Genomic DNA, 23,783 nt, shown 5'->3' on the forward strand with positions numbered 1-23,783 from the left:
CTGTCCTTAATGCCTGAGCTACAAACACAAAAAAGGCTGGAAAATGCTGCCTTCCGGAGTCAATTAAAACACACTGCCCAGCAGTGAAAAATCCCCTGGAGGAAAAGGAAGCCGACTCTAACCTGTTCTGCCCACTGTTAGCTGCGTTCTGGGGCTTACTAAAGGCAAGGCCTAAGTTAACAGTTTATCCTGGTTCTTCAAGAGCATTGATTACACTCTCAAAAACCGTCCCTCAGCATCTGGTGTCCTGGAGTTAGAAGTGGCATTCCAAGGTCAAACAGTTCTGGCTTTCAGATCTAGCTTTCCTGCCAGCGGTATCTCGGGATTCTTCTCTTCCTTTACATTGTGAAAACTCACCTCAACTCAAAACTCTAGGTCAATCTATACCCATCAATCGATCTGCAATTAACACGTAGGATATGCTTTCTCTATACACACTCCTCCCCTTAACGTTTGAATTTAGGGAACGCAAAGTTCTCGGACTGTAAAGTTGAAGCAAACAGACACGAGGTCCGAGAGAAACGAGGTGAAAAGGCTGGCAGCCAAAGGAGCAGTGAGGAAACAGCAGCGACCGCTCCGGGGTTGCCCCCATCAGCAACGACGCTGCACACCCTTGCTGCATAGTGTCAGGAACAGTAGGCCTGAACAACCACCTACTGCACTCGAAACTACAACAGGGAGAGGTAAAAGCCTATGAGTTTGCCAACACAATACAAAAATTGAAAAAAAAAAAAAAAGTCATCAATCACTCAATTTAGGGATTCACAAGTGACATTTCACAATCTTTCTACAAACGGAGTAGCAGCATGACCTTATCAATATTTACATTACCAACTACACAGTAATAACCTTACTTCTGACTATTCTGATATAAGGTATAAATGTGTACTTTACCTTAAATATGAAAGTGTGTCATGTACCCATTTCGAGATTCATTACTAGATTCACAAAAGGGAAAATTGGTTTTGAAAAATTGTTGCTTGTGAAGTTCATTTATATGTTTAAAAAAAGGCCAATACATTTCTTTTTCCTTTTCCATTTGGAAAAGTACTAATATAGTTATAAATATTAAAAGACAGTCTGGGCAAACATTATACACGAGCAGGACGTGGGAGAATGGAAGTGAAAAGGTTATACCTTGCAAAGACTTCGAAAGGGGGAGTTTCTCATCAACACCATCAGTTTCAGAAGGGCCTGCTTTGGAATACAAAGATAGCAATTCAAAAGTAATCCCCCCAAAATACTGTGGGTCACTTTTGTAAATGAATTTGGGTGAGATTTATGGAATGATAGCCTCTGTGTAAACAAAAAAGGCAAAACCAAACCAAACTAAAAAATGACTGACAGATGAGTGGTGTTAACGGACGGGCGGGGTGGATGGAGACCGGCGCCCACATGGAAACAGGAGCAGTGTGAAAGGTGAGCATGGGCGTGAAATGGGAACGGGACGTCAGAACAGTGCAGGATGGACTTTCCCACAGTAAGAGGCTGGTAGAGCACGCTGCAGCTCTGACTTCTAACACATTACAACCGCACGTTTATCGTGGCGGTATCTGCTTCATCCCTTGTCATACTGAAGGAAAAGCCAAACATTTACACCTTCCTTTAAGAATCTCCACTGGTGTAGACCAGCAGTGAGCCCACATCCTTACTGGAGCAGATGCGATAAACTACAAAGTACCAACTCAGAATTAAACCTTCACAAAATGTCATGGAAATTCTAACTCATTTGCATGTATCATCAAGTTTTTTAGAGATTAAAGTAACACATTTGAAACAAAAATTGAAACACTGTGCTTTCAGTGGCTACATTGTAATATAAAACTTATTCTTGCCTTAATATGAACACAAATCAGTTCACTCTCTTTGAACGTGATTTTGAAAACATTCTATGACATCTGGAAGGCTCCACTGATATGTAAGAAAATTTAAAGATGTACCTAACTACACACTGCAAGCAAAGGACATACATAAAAAAATTACATGAAAAATACAAAAATGTTTGTATTTGGAATTCAATAAAGAACACCTCTCTGACCGCACTCCTGAATTAAAAGGTAGATCCGTGGCCGGTGCTGTGGCACAGCAGGTGAGGCCACCACCCGCAGTGCCAGCATCCCCTACGGGCACCGTTGGAGTCCTGGCTGCTCTGCTCCATACCCAGCTTCCTGCTATGGCCTAGGAAAAGCAATGGACCTAACTGCTTGGGGCCCTGCACCCTGCACCGGGGGAGACCCGGATGAAGCTCCTGGCTTCAGCCTAGCCCTGCCCTGGCTGCTGCAGCCATTTGGAGAGTAAACCAGTGGATGGAAGATCCAGCTCTCCTTCTCTAACTTATAAATAATAAATACTTAAATCTTTAAAACAAAGGGGGAAGCCGGCGCCGCGGCTCACTAGGCTAATCCTCCGCCTAGCGGCGCCGGCACACCGGGTTCTAGTCCCGGTCGGGGTGCCGGATTCTGTCCCGGTTGCCCCTCTTCCAGGCCAGCCCTCTGCTGTGGCCCGGGAGTGCAGTGGAGGATGGCCCAGGTGCTTGGGCCCTGCACCCCATGGGAGACCAGGAAAAGCACCTGGCTCCTGGCTCCTGGCATCGGATCAGCGCGGTGCGCCGGCCGCAGCGCGCCGGCCGCGGCGGCCATTGGAGGGTGAACCAACGGCAAAGGAAGACCTTTCTCTCTGTCTCTCTTCTCTCACTGTCCACTCTGCCTGTCAAAAAAAAAAAAAAAAAAAAAAAAAAAAAAAAAAAAAAAACAAAGGGGGAGGCAGCACTGTAGCATAGAAGCTTAGGCCTCCACCAGCGGTGCCGGCATCTCCTGTGGGTACAGGGTCCAGTCCTGGCTGCTCCACTTCTGATCCAGCTCTCTGCTGGTGGGCCTAGGAAAACAGTGGAGGATGCATGAGCCATGGAGGAAACTCCTAGCTCTTGGCTTCAGACAGGCCTGGCCCCTTCCCTTGTGGCCATTTGGGGAGTGAACCAGTAGGTGAAGGATCTGGATCTGGATCTGGATCTCTCTCTCTCCCCTTTTCTATCTCTGCCTTTCAAATAGATAAATAAATCTTTTAAAAAAATTAACCATTAACCATCAGTACTTCACAGTACTGCCCCAGCTACATTCCTGAAAGAAAAAGAGGATTTGTTAAAGGAATCCACTTACAGGAAACAAAAAGACCAAACGGATCGAGTTGTTCCTGCGAGGAGCGGGCCCAGAAGGGAGCACAGGGGAGGAATGGCCAGGATGCTGGCAACAGACCTTCACATGCAGAAGTCAAGATGGACCAGGGTGACAGGAGGCGGCCGCCAAGCCAAGCGGGCACAGCGCACCCGCACCCCCTGACACGGGGCGCAGATTGCAAACACATGGAGAGACTCCTCTGCACCATAAAACAGACCTTAACAAACACAGAGTACAGGAAATAAAATAAAGACTGTCCTTGCGGCCGGCGCCACGGCTCACTAGGCTAATCCTCTGCCTTGCGGTACCGGCACACCGGGTTCTAGTCCCGGTCGGGGCGCCGGATTCTGTCCCGGTTGCCCCTCTTCCAGGCCAGCTCTCTGCTGTGGCCAGGGAGTGCAGTGGAGGATGGCCCAAGTGCTTGGGCCCTGCACCCCATGGGAGACCAGGAGAAGCACCTGGCTCTTGCCATCGGATCAGCACGGTGCACCGGCCGCAGCGGCCATTGGAGGGTGAACCAATGGCAAAGGAAGACCTTTCTCTCTGTCTCTCTTTCTCTCTCACTGTCCACTCTGCCTGTCAAAAAAAAAAAAAAAAAAAAAAAAAAGAGAGAGAGAGAGAGATTGTCCTTGCAACTTAATGGCAATAAATCAGAAATCCACAGACAGAAATCGGAACAATCTCCTTACACGTAGACACTAAACTATATTCTTCTAATAAACCACAGGACAAAGCAAATCAAAGGGAAATTGGAAAATATTCTGGGGCCAGTGTAGCCGCCACCTGCGAGGCCAGCATCCTGTATGGGCGCCAGTTGGAGTCCCGACTGCTTCCACTTCTGCTCCAGCTCCCTGCTAATGGCCTGGGAAAGTGGTGTTAGATAATCCTAGTGCCTGGGCCCCTGCCACCCACGTGGGAGGCCCAGGTGGAGATCCAGGCTCCTGTGTTCAGCCTGGCCCAGCTCCAGCCGTTGGGGCCATTTGGGAAGTGAACCAGCAGAAGGAAGCTCCCCCCTCTGCCTCTTGCCTCTCCCTCTCTAATTCTGCCTTTCAAATAAATGAATAAATCTTTAAAAAAAAAAAAAAAAAGGAAAATATTCCTTGGGGTCAGCATTGTGACATAGCAGGCAAAGCTGCCACCTATGATGTCAGCATCCCACAATAAATGCTAGTTTGAATCCCGACTGCTCCACTTCTAATCCAGCTCCCTGTTTATGTGCCTGGGAAGGCAGAAGATGGCCCAAGTATTTGGATCCCTACCACCCACTTGAGAAGCCAGGGTGAAGATCCTGGCTTCTGCCTGGCCCACCCCCAGCTGTCGAGGCCATTTAGGGAGAAACCAGCAAATGGAAGCTTTCCCTGTTTCTCCCTCTCTCTGTCAACCCACCTTGTAAATAACTGAATCTTTTGAAAAAAAATTTTAATGTGAAATGAATAAAAAACAAAGGCAAAGAGAAGTGGGTAGCATGCGGCTTCAGTAGTTCTCTAGGAAAAATGTATGGCCTGCAAAATGGTAATATTAGACAAGAAGATCTGAAACTAACGGTTTAGGCTTCCATCTTAAGAAACCTAAAACACAAACAAAACTGAGGCCAGCACAAGTAACAAAATAACTAAAGTTGGTTCTTTGAGGAGGAAAAAACCATTTTGAGAAGCCCAGTTAAGCCAATACCACATAGAAGCGGTATCAGTCCCCACAGGACCTGGGGGCGCCTAGTGGCATTTTTAGCATTCCTAAGACACAAACTGCCAAAGCTCACTCAAGAACAAATGTGCACCTGCCTATGTCAGTGTCTACTAAAGTTCTTTAAATGGCATGGGTTTTTAAAAAACTTTTCATTAAAGAAACATCAAGGCCCAAATGGTTTCACTGGTAAATTTCACCAAGCGGAAGAAAAGGATAACGACCTTATCAAACAGCTGATTCAGTGAGACAGCCTTACCAAAACCAAATAAAAGCGCTTTTATACACACACACACACACGCACACACACTAACTGGCTATTATCTCTTATGAACACAAATCTGCAAACTCTGAGTAACGTGTTAGCAAAATCAAACCCACCAATATATAAAAGGAATAACACATCACAATCAAGTGAGATTTAACCCAAGAATACAAGGCTGGCTTACACATATGAAGAAAACCTCTATCTGAAAAGGTTCAGAAACAGCCTCTCACAAAATTCAACATCCGAGCACCACCAACATTCTCAAGGAAATACAAACGCAGAAAACTTCCTCACTCTGCGGAAGGGCGTCAGACTGCGCGAGCCGCTGCCGACTCTGTGGGGAGGGAAGAAGGCCCGCTCCTATGCATCACCAGGCGCCTAGGCAGCGTGCGAACACGAGAAACAGACATTCCAGACAGGGAGCTACGGAAGACACCGAAGTGCTTCTATTCACTTATCTACATAAGAAAATCCCAAGGACTTCTGCCAAAGCGAAACCACCAGCAAGAAAATGCAGCTGGATCAGAAGACACCGCCAGCAGCCACACAACCTGTGTATCAGGAACGAACGAGATGTGACTCTTACAGAGTGCACACACACCTGGGAGACTGAACAACAAAGCACCGATGAAGGACCCTGCGGGGGAGCTGATCGTACAGACACACGCCCGAGCCGTGAGCGCCGTGAGCACCGTGAGCACCGGGAGCACCGGGAGCACCGTGAGCACTCGCCGGAAGCCTTCTTATAGAGATACTCATCGCTAACGCATCTGCAAATGGAGCACAACCATAAAAACCCCCACAGGCTTCCTTGAACGAACTGAAAAGTTAATTTCTCAAACTTATATGAAAAAGGAAAGGAGTCAGAACAGATGAAAATAACTTTGTAAAAGATCAATGCTGAAGGACACTCGTAATCTTACTCTAAGAACTATAAATGTGCTGCATTCAAGACAGCGTAACATGGGCACAGGGACACACACACAGACCAGTGCCATGGGATATGCTCCAGCAACTGACAGGGACACAAAGGTAACGAATGGGGGGACAACCCATGCAACGTACGGTGCTTGGGAACCTGGGTGAGCACTCGCAGAGCTCTGAACTCAGCATCTTGCACACCACACAAAAATTAGCTCAAGATTGATCCCAGATCTAAAAGTAAAACTAGGAAAGCTCTACAAAGCATCAAAGAAAATCATTATCATTTGGGTCAGGTAAAGATTTCTTACACGTGACAACTAAGTACCATGCATAAGAAACAAGAAATAAGACTTCGTCAAGGTAAACTACTTACAAATCCTATCACAGAGGGCCTTTACTAAGACGGCATAAAGAACTGCCAAAATCAGATTAACAAAAATACCCAGAATGCACTGTCCAGCCTCCATTTTCTTCAACTGCACTGAGGAGACTGTCATCTCAAGCAATCAGACCCTCTACAAACACTGGATTTCCAGCTCTTGCTGCCTGGGGCATCACCCTGAATCACTCACCGTTCGCAATACGGCGGGAGGAGCTTCTAGAAGCAAGGGTGCTAACCACACTGATGCTAATGAGGATGGTTCCAAAGACAAGAGGTTTTTCTAAGAATTAAACACAGCCTATATTTTATCAAATGGCACTTACTACCTTTACGTACAAATACTAGTTAGTGCATAAAGGCTAAACATTGTCCAATGATTTAAAAATCCTGAAATGCTCCAGAACGGATAACCCTGATAACTGAAAATCCCTGTGACTACTAGGCAAATGCAACTGAAAACCACAGAGGAATCAAAGCACACCCACTCAAGTGGCAGCAGTTTGCAGTAAGCCAGGGCACGCAGGCGTTGACAAGGACATGGCACAACGAGAACTCTCTTACCATCGCTGACTAACATGTGAAATGGTACTGAACACTCTTCAATTCCACCACAGATCCCGCTATTCCAGTTCTAGGCATCTACTTGAGGGCAATGAACGCGGATGCCCACACAAAACCTTACACACCAGCTTTATTCAGGGTGGTCCCAGACAGCTGGCAACAGGGGAGAACCAGACTGCAGTGCAGGCGTACCCTGGAGTCACGCTGCAAGGCAGAACGGTGTCGCCCACTGGTGCAGGCAACACGAGCAGTGAATCCAGAAACAACTCTGTGGAATGAGGAGGGCACACTGCTTCCCTGCCCCAGGAACACAGTACACGCTTTATAAACAACGTGAGCTCGTCTAGCCTCCTGGGAGCCGACCAGCAGCTGCCTGAGGCCTGCAAAAACACACAGGGAACCAGGAACAGTGGGTATTTCATTCATTTGCTTAAGTGAAGATGGTGTTACCGGTATGACAAAACTAAGCCAATATCCAGCTTCCAATGGTCCCTGTACTGTAATTATGTGTCAACAGGAAAAATGAGCTGACCACGCAACATGGAAAATGTTCTAAACTCAAACCCACCAACGCACAGAGCTTACTGTGCTGTGAGATTATAATCCTTCCTAGTTACCAAGTGAAAGAAAATGGAACCCAGTGATAGATAAAGCTGAATGTCATCCCTGCCTTTACACTGCATAGACTGGAAGATGACGCCGGCCGCAGGGAGCCATCACTGCCGCAGAGAGGTGTGAAGGCTCAGAAGACCTCACGGGCTTCGCAAATTAACACTGAAAGCAAAGGCGAGACTGAGCCGCAATTTCTGCTTATACTTTTAACCAAATTCATGGCATAAAGAACGTTTAGAACACAACATTATTGTTAAATGTAAGAACTGACTCCCTTATTCTGACATGGAATGTCCTGAAATAAATTCAATGTAGAGAAACTCAAGGCAACATAGGGGAAAACGTTAATGGCTCCCTTACATTTTCCCTGCACACTAACTTACTGCTCATTTTTTGACATCTTTTATTCCACGGATGAATTACAAATATACGTATCAATCAAGGACTAATAAATAAAATACTCAAGCAATTGACAAAACTTAAACTTCAACGACCAGGAAGTTTTGGAAAGAAAAAACAGTCTTACCTTGAATGTTATACTGATAGTAATCAGGGTCTTCTGATTCTTCCTTTACTGTCACAGCTGCCATTTCCAGGGAAATGCCTGTGGTAAGCAAACGAACTTCTGTAACTGCGTGTCTGTGTGGCACAGCCCTCTGTCCTCCCAACAGTGTAGAGCATGCCTGGATATTCGGAATGCTCTGAAAGAACAAGATGCTCGTAAGTAGCAGGAGGGCAATCACCAAAGCTTGAACCACTGTTACCATGGGAGGGGGAGGGCGTTCGGCAAGGCTTCAACACGGCATCTGGGATGCCTGGGTCCCTGGGCTGCAGCCCCGCCTCCACGTCGGACTCCACCTTCCTTCTAGCGCACGTTCTGGGAGGCAGGCTCCAGCACCCGGGTCCCCGCCACCCACCGGGGAGACCCAGGCTGAATTCCCAGCTTCCGGCCGCAGCCTGGCCTACCCTGGCTGTTGAGGTGTTTGGGGCGTGAGCCAGCGTCTGCGGAGGCAGACAGTGTCCCGGCTTAAGGCAGGAACAGGTGTGACGACAGAGCAGGGCTGGGACGGGAAGAGCTACCTGGAACTGAAGAATTAACCCCGGGAGGCTAGGTGTGGAGAGCAAGTCTGCGGGTTAACTGCAGGAGGACACGGGGTGGGAGAACCCCACTCTTCTGGAGTTTCATCTCGGGACAACCAGGTTCCCTCAGGCTTCCGACAAAGGGAGAAGAGGAACCATTTTCAGATGAGCCAGTGGCCAGGCCCACCCTAAGGAGACATCATCTCCCCAGAGCCCAACCCAGCCACGCCTGGCCACAGACTGCCCTTTGGACGGCTCTTCAGGAAAGCAGCTGCAGCAAGCCCCTCAGGCTCCAGCACGGTCAAGTTTACCCTTTCGGGGGCAGTGGCCAAGTCCTGCAGTCACTTAACCAAACCTCAGTCTTGTCACAAACTTAGTAACTTTACAGCTAGTCAACAATGCTTATATATTCAATTTTTCTGTTCAAATAACTGTATGGTTTCTGTTCTCACTGGACCTTGTTACACTCAAGCAATGGGGCTGGCACTGTGGCATGGTGTCCCTGTGGTACAGGTTGAGATACCAGTTCAAGTCCTTGCTGCTCCCTCTTCTGATCCAGCTCCCTGCTAATGCACCTGGGAAAGCAGTGGACGACAGCCCAAGTGCTTGGGCTCCTGTACCCACATGGAGACCTAGAAGAAGCTCCTGGCTCCTGGCTGTGGCCTGGCCCAGCTCCGGCTGCTGCAGCCCTCCAGGAAGTGAACCACTGATGGGGAGATCTTTGTCTTTCTTTCTTTCTTTCTTTCTTTTTTTTTTTTTGACAGGCAGAGTGGACAGAGAGAGAGAGAGACAGAGAGAAAGGTCTTCCTTTGCCGTCGGTTCACCCTCCAATGGCCGCTGCGGCCGGCGCACCGCGCTGATCCGAAGCCAGGAGCCAGGTACTTCTCCTGGTCTCCCTTGGGCTGTAGGGCCCAAGCACTTGGGCCATCCTCCACTGCACTCCCGGGCCACAGCAGAGAGCTGGCCTGGAAGAGGAACAACCGGGACAGAATCCGGCACCCCGACCAGGACTAGAACCCGGTGTGCCAGCGCCACAGGCGGAGGATTAGCCTAGTGAGCCACGGTACCGGCCTGTCTTTCAAATAAGTATATTTTTAATAGATGCGAAGTATAAAGTAAAAACCTCAGCCTATATGATGATGATACACATATAAACAGTTAAAAAAAACTCAACAAAACACGATTTCTCTCAATTCAGCATGTTTACTTTTAGATAAACTATTCAGGGAGTGAATATGAATAAGAAAAACTTAGAAAATGATTACCTTTGGTGCGATTCATTAAATCCAAACATAAAAAAGACTTCTTGAGAAAACAAAGTGAAACCCTGGGGCCAGAGGTGTGGCACAGCAAGTTCAGCTGCCGCATCTGATGCTGGCATCCCCTGTCGGAGTGACACCTGGGGTCCCAGCTGCTCCTTTCCACCCAGCTTCCTACTCATGCGCCTAGGAGACGGCGGATGAGAGCCCCAGCGTGAGGGTCCCTGCAACCCGCCCCTGGCTGCTGTGGCCATTTAGAGAACGAACCAACGGATGAAAGCTCTTTCAAATAAATAGTCTTAAAAAAACAGAAGAGGGGCTGGCACTGCGGTGTAGCAGGTTAAGGCCACTGCCTGAAGTGTCAGCATCCCACATGGGCGCTGGTTCAAGTCCTGGCTGCCTGTCTTCCAATCCAACTCTGCTACTGCCTGGCAAAGCAGAAGATGGCCCATGTCTTTGGGCCACTGCACCCACATGGGAGACCCAGAAGAAGCTCCTGGCTACAGACTGACCCAGCTCCAGCCATTGTCACCATTTGTGGAAGAACCAGCAGATGGAAGACCTCTGTCTCTCCCTTTCGCTCTCTGTCTCTTCCTTTCTCTGTAGCTCTGCCTCTCAAATAAATAAATAAATAAATGTTCAAAAAGAATTTAAAAAAAGAAAAATACTATAAACCAAAGAGTAAAAGATTCAAGTACTTTTTCCCCAAGAAGGGCAATTCAATAACCTTACAGATCTCCTTTAAAAAAAAAAAAACCTTAGGGCCAGCACTGTGGCACAGCAGGTTAAAGCCCTGTCCTGAAGCGCTGGCTTCCCATATGGGCGCCGAATTGAGTCCCAGCTGCTCCATTTCCTATCCAGCTCTCTGCTATGGCCTGGGAAAGCAGAAGATGGACCAGGTCCTTGGGCCCCTGCATCCATGTGGGAGACCCGGAAGAAGCTCCTGGCTCCTGGCTTCAGATCAGCACAGCTCCAGCCGTCGCCGCCAACTGAGGAGTGAACCATTGGATGGAAGCCCTCTCTCTCCCTCTCCTCTCTCTGTGTAACTCTGACTTTCAAATAAATAAATCAATCTTTAAAAAAAAGTAAAAAACCCTCCCCTTATTTCTAACATAAAAGTAATCTCTCAGGACAGACATGATGGCATCAAAGGGTTAAGCCCCATCTGCAACACCCGCATCCCATTTGGGTTGTCCCGGCTGCTACACTTCCCATCCAGCTCCCTGCTAATGCACCTGGGAAAGCAGCAGAGATGGCCTAAGTGCTAGGGCCCCTACACCCACGTGAGAGACGCAGATGAAGTTCCTAACCTGGCCTGGTCCAGCCCCAGCTACTGTGGCCATCTGGAGGGCGAACCAGTAGCTGGATGATCTCTTTCTGTCCCCCCCTCTCTGTAACTCTACCTTTCAAATAAATTGAGTAAATCTTTAAAAAACAAAACAAAACAAAACAAAACAAAAAAACCTCACACATAAACACAGTGCCACACACCGAAATGTTAACACAGAATTCCCCCACCTTTATTTCCTTATTATATATTTGAAAGGCAGAGGGAGAGACAGATCTTTCATCCACTGGTTCACCCCCCAAGATGGCCACCTACAGCTGGGGCTGGGCTAGGCCAAAGTAAGGAGCTTCATCCAGGAATCCCAGATGGGTGCAGGGAGCTGGAAAAGAAGTGGAGCAGCCAGGACCTGAACCAGGGCCCACGTGGGATGCCGGTCACAGGCAATGGCTTTACCTTTTACACCGCCACATTGGCCCGAGCCTGTCTCCTTCCACCGACAATTCATTCCAAATCCATTTGATGAGGCCAGACAAGCTAGGCAGCTATCCGCAGAGGCTTGGCAGAATGAGGACAATGTCAAGTCTGCCTGTGGAGGCTTGGCGTGGAATCTGGGAGACAGGCAGACCAGGAGCAGCAGGACTGCTGTGGCCAACATAGGGCAGGACGTGGCGATGGGACATGGTCTGAATACAGGGGAAACGATTAAAAATGCACCGACAGTATCTGGGTGTCTGAATTCCATGACAGAAAGGAACTGTAAAGATGGAAGGGAGAGAAAAAAACAAAACCCGCGGTACTAAGAATGGAACTGGGGGCAGGTATCTGGCCTAGCACCGCAGCCAAGACCCAAGCTGGGACACCCACATCCCACATCTAAGTAGCTGGGTCCCAGGCCCCAGGCCCAGCTTCCTGCTAACGCCTACCAGGTTGCGGCTCAAGTGCTTCCATCCTGCCACCCGCGTGGGAGATTGCTTCAGCCCAGCCCAGTCCCAGATGCTGTGGACACATGAGGAGTAAACCAGCAGATGGGAGATCTTTACCTCTAATAAGTAAGAATAACTGAATGTTTCATTTATCTATTTGTCTATTTGAAAGGCACAGTGAGAGAGTGAGAAAGCAAGAGAGTGAGAGCACAAGATATTCTCTCCCCAAGTGCCTGGAACACCAGGGCTGGGCCAGGCCAAAGACAGGAGACAGAAATTCCATCCACGTCTCCCATGTGGGTGGCAGGGACCAAAGTACTTGAGCCATCATCTGCTGCCTATAAGGACGCATTCATTAGCGAGACTCAAACTGGCACTCTGACATGGGATGCAGACAGCCCAAGCAGTGGCTTCACCTGCTACAATGCCCACAGCAACACTGGCATAAACTTGTAGCCTTAGACACACAGCAAGTGCATAAATAGATACAAATGTGAATGTGTATACGTTAATTATTTTCCTTAACTTGGTAACTGTATTACAGTTATAAAGAGAAGACCCTAATTTGAAAGAAATACATATTACAGTACTTAAAAGGTGACAACAGGAATCATATTGGCAACTTACTGTCAAAACATTCCCTGCATTGTACATACAGGTTTTTCAATTAACTAGCAACTGTTTCAAACTGTAACATATGTAAGAATACAAACTGGGGGAGCCGGTGGGTTAAGCCGCCACCTGCAGTGCTGGCATCCCATGTGGACGCCGGTTCTAGTCCTAGATGCTCCACTTCAGATCCAGCTCTCTGCTATGACCCAAGTCCTTGGGCCCCTGCACTAGCCGAGACCCGAAAGAAGCTCCTGGCTCCTGGTTTCAGGTTGGCCCAGCTCCGGCCATTGTGGCCATTTGGGGAGTGAACCAGCGGATGGAAGATTGATCTCCCTCCCTCCCTCTCTCCCTCCCTCCCTCCCCCTCTCTCTCTCTCTCTCTAGCTCTGCCTTTCAAATAAGTAAAATCTTAAAAAAATAATAGTAATAAAAACTGGACTGGCATTTGACATTGTGCTTAAGCCCCTGCTTGGGACCCCTGCATCCCCGTCAGAGTGCGAGGGTCGAGTCCCGGCTCTCCCACCTGCGCCCCAGCTCCCTGCTGTAATGCATCCCAGGAGGCAGCGGGGTCCCTGCCACACAGCAGATCCACACAGTAGGCTAGGCTTGCAGCTTCAGCTGCCAGACCTGCTGCTGCAGCATTTGGGGAATGAACCTATAAATGGGAAAATCTGTCTCTCTGCCTTTTAAAACAAATGAAAATAAAGATTTAAAAGAATTTTAGGAGCCAGCACCGTGGCACAGTAAGTTAAGTCTTGGCCTGCGATGCCGGCATCTCATATGGGAGCCAGTCTGAGTCTTGGCTGCTCCACTTCCAATCCAGCTCTCCGCTAAGATGCTAAAGCTTCTGGCTCCTGGCTTCAGATCAGCCCAGCTCTGGCTGTTGCAGCCATCTGGGGAGTGAACCAGAGGTGAAAGACCAACCTCTCTGTAACTATGCCTCTTAAATAAATAATCTGTTTTTAAAAAATGAATTTTTTTTTTGACAGGCAGAGTGGACAGTGAGAGAGAGAGACAGAGAGAAAGGTCTTCCTTTTGCCATTGGTTCACCCTCCAATGGCCGCCGCGGCCAGCGCGCTGCGGCCAGCGCACCGCGCCTATCCGATGGCAGGAGCCAGGTACTTCTCCTGGTCTCCCATGGGGTGCAGGGCCCAAGCACTTGGGCCGTCCTCCACTGCACTCCCTGGCCACAGCAGAGAGCTGGCCTGGAAGAGGGGCAACTGGGACAGAATCTGGCGCCCCGAGCGGGACTAGAACCCGGTGTGCCAGCGCTGCAAGGCGGAGGATTAGCCTAGTGAGCCGCGGCACCGGCCATAAAAAATGAATTTTAACATTATACATTATTTTAAAATTATATACAAATAAACAATGCTTAGTTTGCCTGCCTGCTTCTCTATACCACTGACTGAGACTGGCCATGAGCTTCTAGAACTTAAGGTTTATCAATATGATAGGTGTAAAACTTCATCTTTCTAGAATTGTTTCTAGTTCCTTCACTACACTGAACATTTTCACTTATTTCTTAAATCTTTGGCCATTTTTTATTTTTGTAACTTAAAAGGCTTGGGCATTTCACTGGTTCACTCCCCAAATGCCCACAACAGCTGGAGATGGGCAGGACATGTAAGGCTGGGCCAAAGCCCCAAGCCAAGAACACATACCAGTCCTCACTTAGGTGGCTCATCACTGCTGCCTCCCAGGGCCTGCATTATAGGAAGCTGGAGCCAGGAGCCAGAGCCAGGCGCTCTTGGGACAGAGATGGGGAGGAGCGGCTGAGCTCCTGCTATCTGAAGGCTGCAGGATGTAGGTTTGGCACCTCCTATTTCTGGAGATTAAACAGGCCCCGTGCCTGGACCTAATTCCTACCAGTTTAGGGGGCCAAGGCTGAGCTAGATGAAGGCCTGCTCATCATACACCCACTCTAATACCATAGGAGCCTAACAACACACCCACCTGCCACTGTGACAGGAAATACTGGATCAATGGTGACTGCTGGCTTCTGGGAACCTTTACCTTCCTCCTAGGAAAGCCATGCTCCTCCTCCCCTTACTAGCATGCACCTCCCCTTGGGGGCCCCACGTGAGCTGGCACCGTGAATGCGGGTCCACCCCCTCAGTACGATGCTTGGCCGCTCTTGACCTCTTCTTGGTGAAGTTCAGCACCACACTGGCAGGGGACCACGGAGGCCTGCGGCATCTTAACTGCTAAGGCTAAATGCTGTTCTCTTTCTTTCCTTTTCGTTCTTGTGTTTTCACTTGAAGAATTTGTCTTATTTGCTTAAAAGGCAGAGGGACAAAGATCATGATCTCCCATCTTCTGGTTCACTCCCTAGATGCCAAGAAGAACCAGGGCCAGGCCCAGCCAAAGCCAGCATCTACGACCCCAATTCAGGTCTCAGCTGGGTGGCTGGGACCCAAGTACTTGAGCCATCACCTGCTGCCTTCTAGGATGAGCATTAGCAGGTGCTGGGATTGGGAGCAGAGCTGGGAATGTAAACCCAGGCACTCTGCTGATTCGTGAAGGGGTGCAGGAACCCAAGTACCTCAGTGCTGGAAGGGGTGAGAGTACCTGCTGTGCCAAATGCCCATCCCTTGTTTACTTTCAGAATCAGCTCTCTGGCCGGCACTGTGGCGTAGCTGGCTAAGCCTCTGCCTGCGGTGCAGGCATCCCATATGGGCGCTGATTCTAGTCCCAGCTCCTCCTCTTCCAATCCAGCTCCCTGCTAATGTACCTGGGAAAGCAGCAGAAGGTATCCCAAGTGCTTGGGCCCCTGCACCCATGTGGAAGACCCAGAAGAAGCTCCTGGCTCCTGGCTTCAGATCAGCCCAGTTCCAGCCATGGCAGCCATCTGTGAACCAGTGAATGGAAGACCTTTCTATCTTTCCCTCTCTCTTTCTGTAACTCTGCCTCACAAATAAATAAATAAATAAATAAAAGCTTTAAAAGATAAATATCTACTCTGCAAATCAGAACAACCTTTTGTCATTTGTGTTGTAAACAGTCATCCTCTCATATGTCCTTTGACACATTTTGTCACACAAAATCGTTAAATCACTACTCAAATTTATTGCAGGCAAAGTACTCCAAGGAATAATTCATTAAAGTGCTTTTTAATCTAAAGTTGTACTATACTGGCATTTTTTAACCCTTCTTGATGAATGTCAGATTGTAGCTGTTTGAGTTTTCTGGCTGTTTCTGTTTGGTCTTCTACAATCACATGACCTGCCTAAGACGATGGTGCCTTCCAGTTTCTGATTAGTGACCCCTCACAACAGCACCGCTGGATACGTGGAGGACACTGGTACATGGCTGGTGAAAATGCCCATCATCTGCGCTCCTAGCAAGGGCGCTGCTACTGCCCCACCACAAACGCGAACACGATGGTGAGCTGGCACTTACAACTCACACCACGTCCTGATTGGCCTTGTCAGCACTGCCACTGCCTTTTCATCATATATGCAGATGATGCACTGTTTCTCATTAATTCAAAAACAGGGGACAGTGAATTAACAGGTAATTAATAAAGACACCCCAAAGTTTCTGATGAACCCTAAACCTGAAATCCACAGTACAGAGTAACTGTGTAAGCACTCTGCAAGTGCAGCGAAGGTCTCAGGGCAGCGGGCTCCATGGCACTGAAAACAGCATCTAATTCAGTGACGGCTGGCTCCCATTCTCTCCAGAAGGCAACAGTCTGAGCCTTCATGATCCTGCAAAGGAGGGAAACCAGGCTCCGTAGAAACCTTGGACTGCACCAAAGCATGTGGGCAGATTATAGTGCGCATGTTCCGAAACACTGTAAACATCACCAAGGATAACTACAACCCGCACTAACAGCAATAATACACTGACCTTTCAAAATTATGTTATTTTCCAAAGATGAAGTTGTCCTTGTCCTTTTTTTTTTTTTTTTAAGGATCTCTTTATTTATGTTGGAAGTCAGAGTTACAGCAAGAGGGACAGACAGAAAGGTCTTCCATCCACTGGTTCACTTCCCAAATGGCCACAATGGCCAGGGCTGGGCAAGACCCAGGCTAAGAACCAGGAACTTCATTCAGGTCTTCCATGCAGGTGGCAGGGACCCACCTTCCACTGCTTTTCCTAGACCTTTAGCAGGGAGCTAGATCAGAAGTGGAAGGCCAGCGCCGCGGCTCAATAGGCTAATCCTCCGCCTTGCGGCACCGGCACACCGGGTTCTAGTCCCGGTTGCCCCTCTTCCAGGCCAGCTCTCTGCTATGGCCCGGGAGTGCAGTGGAGGATGGCGCAAGTGTTTGGGCCCTGCACCCCATGGGAGACCAGGAGAAGCACCTGGCTCCTGGCTTCGGATCAGTGTGGTGCACTGGCCGCGGCAGCCATTGGAGGTTGAACCAACGGCAAAGGAAGGCCTTTCTCTCTGTCTCTCTCTCTCTCACTGTCCACTCTGCCTGTCAAAAAAAAAAAAGAAGTGGAGCAGCGGGCAGCGGTTACACAAACCTGCGCCCATATGGGATGCCAGCCTTGCAGGTGGCAGCTTTACCTGCTACTCCACTGTGCTGGTCCCTGTTCTCTTTAACATAGACCTGGGATAACAATTCCAATAAAATTGTAATCAAGTCACAAAGAGCTATGTGTTCCTTTTTTTTTTTTTTTTTTTAATTTGTTTTTAAAATTTTTTGGGCCGGCGCCGCGGCTCACTAGGCTAATCCTCCGCCTAGCGGCGCCGGCACACCGGGTTCTAGTCCCGGTCGGGGCGCCGGATTCTGTCCCGGTTGCCCCTCTTCCAGGCCAGCCCTCTGCTGTGGCCAGGGAGTGCAGTGGAGGATGGCCCAGGTGCTTGGGCCCTGCACCCCATGGGAGACCAGGAAAAGCACCTGGCTCTTGGCTCCTGCCATCGGATCAGCGCGGTGCGCCGGCCGCGGCAGCCATTGGAGGGTGAACCAACGGCAAAGGAAGACCTTTCTCTCTGTCTCTCTCTCTCACTGTCCACTCTGCCTGTCAAAAAAATTAAAAAAAAAAAAAAAATTAAAAATTTTTTGCTTGTTTACGAGAGGCAGAGAGCGAGCGAGCTACCATCCACTTGTCCACTCCCTGAATGCCCTCAACGGGCTGAGGAACTCAGTCCCCGTCTCCCAGGCGGGTGGCAGGAACCCAATTACTAGAGCTACCACTGCTGCCTCCCAGGGTCTAGACGGGCAGGAAGCTGGAATCCAACCCAGGCACTCCAACATGGGATCAGGCGTCTCTAACTGCAGGTCAAACATCCATCCCGCGCGTTCCAGAGTGAGCGTGGACACCCGTGCTCTGGAAGTGGAACACGGCATGGAAGTGGATATTAAATCAAACGACCTGAACTGCTGAGAACCTGTAAAAATCAAGGTAACGACACAGGAAAAGGGGGAAAACGGAAGAAATACTGGAAGCAGGTAATAGACACATAAAGCCAGGCTTTACACCTACAGAAACGCGGCGTGGGGCGGTTCACTGACTGCTGACAAAGGAAAAAGGCCAATCTTTTCAGTAAACGACACTGGGAGGGCCACATGCAAAATGACCGACCGACTGACAGCCTGGCTTCCCAACACGCACGGTAACCTCACAGTGGATACTGGACCTGAACACAACATCAGAAAGTACGGGGCTTCAAGACGACACCTACGTGTAAAACTTTGGGATAATGTATTTTCCAGTTAGAATACCAAAAGCATAAGCAATGAAGCAAAAACAGAATACTATCAAAATTTCAAACTTTTGAGCTTCCACGTGTATTATTAAGAAAATGAAGTCTCAGGGCCGGCACAATGGGTTGATCCTCCGCCTGCAGTGCCGACTTCCCACGTGAGGACTGGTTCTAGTCCCAGCTGCTCCTCTTCTGATCCGGCTCTCTGCTATGGCCTGGGACTTGTCCTGGCACTTGGGACCCTGCACCCACTGGGAGACCAGGGAGAAGCTCCTGGCTCCTGGCTTCAGATCAGTCCAGCTCCAGCCATTGTGGCCATCTTGGGAGTGAACCAGAGGATGGAAGACCCTCTCTCTCTCCCTGCCTCTGCCTCTCTGTAACTCTTTCAAATAAACAAATCTTTAAAAAAAAAATCTGCAAAACATGTAAGTAGAAATGTCACCATAAAAGAGGGTGAGCAAGTGGTCATTAATCATTAGAGAAGTGAAAATCACAATGACATCATAAATGCAGGACATTCTGGACAATGCACCACAGAGAGGAAAGACACCTGCTGGAGGGGAGGGACGGGGCGGGGCGGGAAGCGCAGGCCACACACAGGACTGATTTCCAGGGCACAGCGCTCCACGGGGAGCAGAGCAGCACCAAGGGCACGCCCACGGGGTATACGGACTGCAACAGGGCGCCACTCTGCAGAGGGAGGCAGCGGGGCGGGGCGGCGCTAGATGGGAACTAAGAGAACACAGTGAGATCTGGCTTTGCGGCCACTGAGACTGCTATGATCAACAAGACAACCCAGGCGTCGCCATGACAGAAGCTGCACCCCTCCTTCCCAGGCAGCACGACCGCCTGGCAACTGCTCCCCAAGGTGACTGCAAATATATTTCCACGAGCACACACAGGTGGGTATCCACAGCATTTTATTTTATTTTATTTATTTATTTATTTTGACAGGCAGAGTGGACAGTGAGAGAGAGAGACAGAGAGAAAGGTCTTCCTTTGCCGTTGGTTCACCCTCCAATGGCCGCCGCGGCTGGTGCGCTGCGGCCAGCGCACCGCGCTGATCCGATGGCAGGAGCCAGGAGCCAGGTGCTTCTCCTGGTCTCCCATGGGGTACAGGGCCCAAGCACCTGGGCCCTCCTCCACTGCACTCCCTGGCCACAGCAGAGGGCTGGCCTGGAAGAGGGGCAACCGGGACAGAATCCGGTGCCCCAACCGGGACTAGAACCCGGTGTGCCGGCGCCGCTAGGTGGAGGATTAGCCTAGTGAGCCGCGGCGCCGGCCAACATTTTATTTAAAACAGAAAAAAAAGCAGCAACAGGGCAACTATGTGTCGAGTGATATGAAGACAGGTGCTGCCGGGGCACAGTTTCAGGTACAAATTAGCACAGGTGCTGGAATCTTTGTGAGCCTCAGAACATGAGAGAGAGAGGAGGAAGGTGTGACCCCGTCTATATGAAACGGCAGATAAGATGAACATAAACCCCAGAGTGGGTTAGTTATGACAACAAGGACTGACAGCAAATGGACGCCAGGTTTCCACACGCACTGCTGCAGAAGGCTGGGATTCACCAACCACTGCCACACTCTCCAGTTACAACCGGTACACGCATCTTGGTGTATGAATTCTGTTTCACCAAGGCCAGCCACAAACCCTGTATTATATAACAGTATACTTAGGCTATTTAAAAATAAGGAATGAAAACAGCTTCTTTGGAGAGTAGGAAATGGGAAGGCAAGAGGAGAAGGGAGTGGGAACTCTTGTAAACAGCACAGTAGAACTAGCTGAGGGAGGCCAGCAGCATGTGCAGGTGAGGGTGCTGCCTGCACACCCACATCCCCCGTATCCCCTAGCAGAGTGCTGGTTTGAGCCCCAGCTTCCAAACCAGCACCCCTCTAAGGCACCTGGGAAGGCAGCGAGTGCTAGCCCAAGCACTTGGGCCCCTGCCACCCAAGTGGAAGACCAGAATGGAGTTCCCGGCTCCTCCTGGCTTCAGCCTGGCCAGAGATAGCTACTGCAGCCATTTGGGGAGTGAATCAGCAGGTGGAAGTGCTCGCTCTCTCTGTTGCTCTTTCAAATAAAGTTAAAAAAAATTAGTTTGCTTATTTGAAAAGTAAAGCTAGTGAGGGAGAGACAAAAAGATTTTCTATCTGCTAGTTCACTCTCCAGATGGCCACAATGGCCAGGCTGAAGCCAGGGGCCAGAAACCAGGAGTTTCTTCCAGGTCTCCCACATGGGTGGCAGGGCCCAAGCATTTGGGTCATCTTCCACTGTTTTCCCAGGCACAGTACCCAGGAGCTAGATCAGCAATGGGGCAGCTGGGACACGAATTGGCAACCATATTGGATGCTGGCATCACAGGTGCCAGCACCCAAATAAATAAGCCCCCCCCAAAAAAAAGTTGGTCTTTCACATTAAATTCCCATATAAATTGGCAGGGGGACTTAAATTTTATCTCTAACCATGGAATTGGCAATGAACTTCTGATTAGCACTTATTAAGCAAATTCTCTTTTGGGGTTTTAGTACCAGGACATTAACAAATAATGTCACAACTAGAACAAATTTATCATCACTGCTAATTTCTCATCAAAACAATACAGCAACTTACAAGTCAAAATGTAACCTTGGAGACTAAGGAACTTCGTTTTGTAGAACTGGTTCTAAAGGCACTGGGACTTACCAGAGTCCTCCGCGGGCTCGGTCTTCACTTTGATGGGGCCACAGCTGGAAGAGAAGGAAGAGGGTCCAGTGGGGTGGTGGTAGAGCCCCTGCCTCCACACTCAGAGGCACTGGGGCTCCACGCACGCACGCCCAACCCAGGGGGGACGCCTAGCACAGCCAACCCACAGCTGACATGCTTATTTCTTGCATAAGCAAGAGTTGCCACCTGAATTTAGTACTTTAATTCCAATCTACCTTTTGAGGAAAAAGGACAACAAAGCAACACGGAGTTGCTGGTTAACTTTCAAAGCCACTTTCCTACAAGGCTTTCCAATTTGCAGTGCGGAACAATACCGGCCTTCTCCTAGGAGGCACCACTACACAGAACTACCAAGCCCCAAAGCAGCATGTTCACGAAAATCCCCAAGTGACTTAACTGCATATGAAACTTGGAGATGTGTGACACAGGCCTTTCTAATATCCTAATATCCCAACAATTAAAATCAAAAACTTGGTGAGGAATCTCATAGAACTAATCAAATTACGCTTTACCTTCCACCTGGAGACAAGATCGACCTGTCAGGATCTGTCACCATCACGCGACCACCTGTGCATCAGAAAAAATTAGATTTAGGCTTTCTCAACAATTCAAACATGCCTAGTATTTCCGAAGGCTTCCCCAAAGAGCGAGTGAGTGAGTGAATGGCGGGTGTCAGGTCTGGGCTATTTCTGTAGGTACTCCAGCAGTTCTCCCTAGATCACAGGAATAACCACTCACAGCTTTTCTTCTCCTCGCTCATCAGCAGCTTCTTTAAAACAAACCAAGTTCTCTGAGAGGCAGAGAGACAAGAGAGGTGATGGCTCAAGTACTTGGGTCCTTGCACCCGTGTGGGAGACCCAGGTGGAGTTCCATGTCCCTGGCTTGGGCCTGCAGGCATTTGGAAAACAAACTAGTGGATGGATGAGTGAGCTGATCGCTCTGCCTTTCCAATAAATAAAATAAAATAATACATCTGGCTCAAAGAACTGGGCAAGAGTGACTGCTAACAGGTATGGTGGGGTGTTCTAGAATTCTAGAGAAGTGACGGTAGCATAGTTTACAGATACACTAAAAATTATGGGGTTATACTACTGAAAATGACAAATTATTTATTATTTAAATTATACTTCAGAGTAGAATTTGCAAAAAAAGGGGGGAAGGATTCCAAATTTTCAACACCAGATAAATGAGTAAACTGTGATATGTCAGCATTGTACACAGGTAAAAATGGACTACTGATCAGCAATTTATGAAGAATCAACTATTGATATCCGAAACAACCTGGACAAAACTAAAAATAAGAGGCCAAATAGTAGGCACATTGTGATCCTCTTTACATACAAATCTGGGAAATGCAAACAAATCCACGTGGCAGCAAAAAGGACGCAGCAGGCAGGCGCAGAAGGCAGGGGAGTGAGGAAACTGGATCCTGGGGTATGAGTCTCACCATGCACACGCGGGCCCAGGATGAACCACCCGGGCGTTTTACATCCTGTGTACCTCATCGTATGTCAAATATACCTCAAGGAGTCATTAAATGTTTTTTTTTTTAACACTGGAGACTAAAAATGCCATTACAACAACTTTCCAATTATACTTTCAGGGTTGAATGGCAAGAAAAGCTGGCCCACTCATTAGGGAACACCACACAGCACTGGTCTCTAACTAACAGCCAGAACGCCAGGTCTCCAGATGAGTTTCTAGGGGCCAATGCTGTAGCGCAGTAGGTTAGGCTGCCACCTGCAATGTCGGCATCCCATGTGGGCGCCAGTTTGGGTCCAGCTCCATGCTAATGCACCAGGGAAAGCAACAGAAGATGATCTAAGTACCTGAAATTCTGCCTTTCAAATAACATAAATAAAATCTTTATAAAAAAAAGTTTCTAGAATAAATGGCTTCATAAACTATAAATGGGGGCCAGCAAACAATATGGTGCAGCAGTTGAAGCTGCCGCCTGCAGTGCCAGTATCCTGGCTGCTCCACTTCTGATCCATCTCTGTGCTGGGAAAGCAGCAGAAGCTGGCCCAAGTCCTTGGGCCCCTGCACCCGCCTGGGAAACCTGGAAGAAGGTCCTGGCTCCTGGCTTCGGATAGGTCCAGCTCCACCTGTTGCAGCCATCTGGGGAGTGAACCAGCAGATGGAAGACCTCTGTCTTTCAAATAAATCAATATTTAAAAAAAAAACTATAAATGGCACACTAGGACCACCTAAAGTACCATACAAATACTGATCCAAAATGAATACATTTTCTCAAAAAACTAAATTACGTAAAATAATGTGTTGATTATCTTGACTAGGACATTCTACAACACATACATATATCAAAATATGTTCTTGTACAAGACAGAAACAATTCTAGGACGATTTAACAAATTAATTTTAAAAGCGTTTTAAGCCAGTGCTGTGACTCAATAGGATAACCCTCCGCCTGCGGTGCCGGCACCCGGTTCTAGTCCCAGTCGGGGCACTGGATTCTGTCCCGGTTGCCCCTCTTCCAGGCCAGCTCTCTGCTGTGGCCTGAGAGTGCAGTGGAGGATGGCCCAAGTGCTTGGGCCCTGCACCCCCATGGGAGACCAGGAGAAGCACCTGGCTCCTGGCTTTGAATCAGCGCGGTGCACCGGCCACAGCGGCCATTGCGGGGTGAACCAACGGAAAAGGA

General features: G+C 48.8%; 1 protein-coding gene across 9 annotated transcripts in view; it reads right to left on the reverse strand.

Annotated features, from left to right (window-relative positions):
* Positions 1-23,783, reverse strand: part of GTF2I (general transcription factor IIi) — a 103,768-nt gene that overhangs the window by 43,087 nt on the left and 36,898 nt on the right. For 4 of the 9 annotated variants that reach the window (XM_051841219.2, XM_070064510.1, XM_070064507.1 and 1 more), the window contains 4 exons: positions 21,637-21,691; positions 21,104-21,147; positions 8,130-8,207; positions 1,138-1,197 (listed from right to left, as the gene is read on the reverse strand). In XM_051841219.2, coding sequence (XP_051697179.1) covers positions 1,138-1,197; positions 8,130-8,207; positions 21,104-21,147; positions 21,637-21,691 — 237 coding nt within the window. The remainder of the gene's footprint in view (positions 1-1,137; positions 1,198-8,129; positions 8,208-21,103; positions 21,148-21,636; positions 21,692-23,783) is intronic. The other 5 variants (XM_051841224.2, XM_070064514.1, XM_070064509.1 and 2 more) reach the window with 2 other exon arrangements.

Source organism: Oryctolagus cuniculus, chromosome 19, assembly GCF_964237555.1.
Source record: "Oryctolagus cuniculus chromosome 19, mOryCun1.1, whole genome shotgun sequence".
Lineage (NCBI taxonomy): Eukaryota > Metazoa > Chordata > Mammalia > Lagomorpha > Leporidae > Oryctolagus > Oryctolagus cuniculus.